General features: G+C 42.1%; 1 protein-coding gene across 1 annotated transcript; it reads left to right on the top strand.

Annotated features, from left to right (window-relative positions):
• Positions 1-6: 6 nt before the first annotated feature.
• LOC123178132 (zinc finger BED domain-containing protein RICESLEEPER 1) lies at positions 7-1,423 on the top strand. Its single transcript, XM_044591403.1, has 4 exons — positions 7-470; positions 563-990; positions 1,074-1,168; positions 1,262-1,423. Exons 1-4 carry the CDS (start codon positions 127-129, stop codon positions 1,337-1,339), a joined length of 945 nt encoding a protein of 314 aa, XP_044447338.1. The 5' UTR covers positions 7-126; the 3' UTR covers positions 1,340-1,423.
• The last annotated feature ends 3 nt before the right edge of the window (positions 1,424-1,426 follow it).

Genomic DNA, 1,426 nt, shown 5'->3' with positions numbered 1-1,426 from the left:
GTGAAGTACTTCAAGAGGTCACCTTCTCGTCTCCATGCTTTTGTTGCCACTTGCAAAAGCTTGGGTGTCAAAGTTGGTAATCATTTACACTTGGATTGTAAAACAAGGTGGAGTTCAACCTTTAAGATGATTAGCACTGCCCGTGGATATAAGGAAGCCTTGACCTCTCATGCTGGTTCAAATGCCAACTATGCTTGGGCGCCGACAAACGCAGAGTGGGACATGTATGACCTTATCTCTCCATTACTTGAGAGTTTGGCTGAGGTGACAAAAGCATTTTCAGGAAGCTTATATCCTACTTCGAACATCTTCTACCCATACATTGTTGGTATCAAGCTTGCAATCAAACATGCAATGGCTAGTGACAGTGACCACTACAAGGAAATGGGTGAAGCAATGTTGGAGAAGTTTGACAAATATTGGGAAGAAAAGAACAATGCCATGGTGATCGCAACCATCTTTGATCCTAGGTACACATGCTTGCTGTTTTTACTCCCGTGGTTGCTGTTTTTTTACTCATATGCTTTCTAATTCACTCCAATGCTATCATCTTTGATCCGAGGTACAAGATGGGTTACATAGAGTGGGCCTTTGGAGAACTATATGGAGAAGGAAGTATGAGGTTTAGGACTGAGATCAAAACTGTGGAGAAAGAGTTGGCAGCCTTGTATGACAAATGTGTTGCTCAAAATAAGCGAGCTGGAAATGGAGAAAGCTCATCTTCCTCTACAAACATTCCTAGTATCCCGGTTCAAGCTGGGTACGAGGCCTTCTTATCGTCCCGTTCAACAAGAATATCAAAGAGTGAGTTGAGAAACTACTTAGAGGATGCGGTTGCCCCTCGCGACAAGGCTCTTGATCTTCTTGGTTGGTGGAAAGAGAATGCTCCAAGGTACCCAATGTTGGCCAAGATAGCCAAGAGGTTCATTACTATCCCGGCTACCTCCGTGTCTTCGGAATCTACCTTCAGCACGACCGGAAGGATTTTAGGTATGTCAACTCATACTATTGAACTTTGGATATAAACTTGTCAACTTCTCATCCTCACTCTAGTTTGTCAACTTGTGTCTTAGATGACTATAGGAGTTCGTTAAAACCGGTTATGGTGGAGGCATTAGTTTGTGGTGCAAGTTATATCAAGGGTGCTCATGTTGACTTGAATCTGGTGGTATGTTTGCCATCTTTTCCTTACCTTTGCTTTATTTCTTTTTTGGTCTTGTTGTATGTGATGTGAGCATTTGTCTAACTTCCACACTTGTAGCCGAGGGATGAGAATGAAGAGGATGATGTTGAGAACATCAAGTTACCCACTGTGGTGGAGGAGATCAACGATTGGTAACTATTCTTCCTACATGTTTCACTTGTCATACGATACCAAATATTATTTATGTGAATGTTGCTTATCTTACTTGTAGACATTCATCAT

Source organism: Triticum aestivum, unplaced genomic scaffold (genome assembly GCF_018294505.1).
Source record: "Triticum aestivum cultivar Chinese Spring unplaced genomic scaffold, IWGSC CS RefSeq v2.1 scaffold175669, whole genome shotgun sequence".
Classification (NCBI taxonomy): domain Eukaryota; kingdom Viridiplantae; phylum Streptophyta; class Magnoliopsida; order Poales; family Poaceae; genus Triticum; species Triticum aestivum.
Note: the sequence above shows the minus strand (reverse complement) of the source record. Positions and strands in the feature narration are given on the sequence as shown.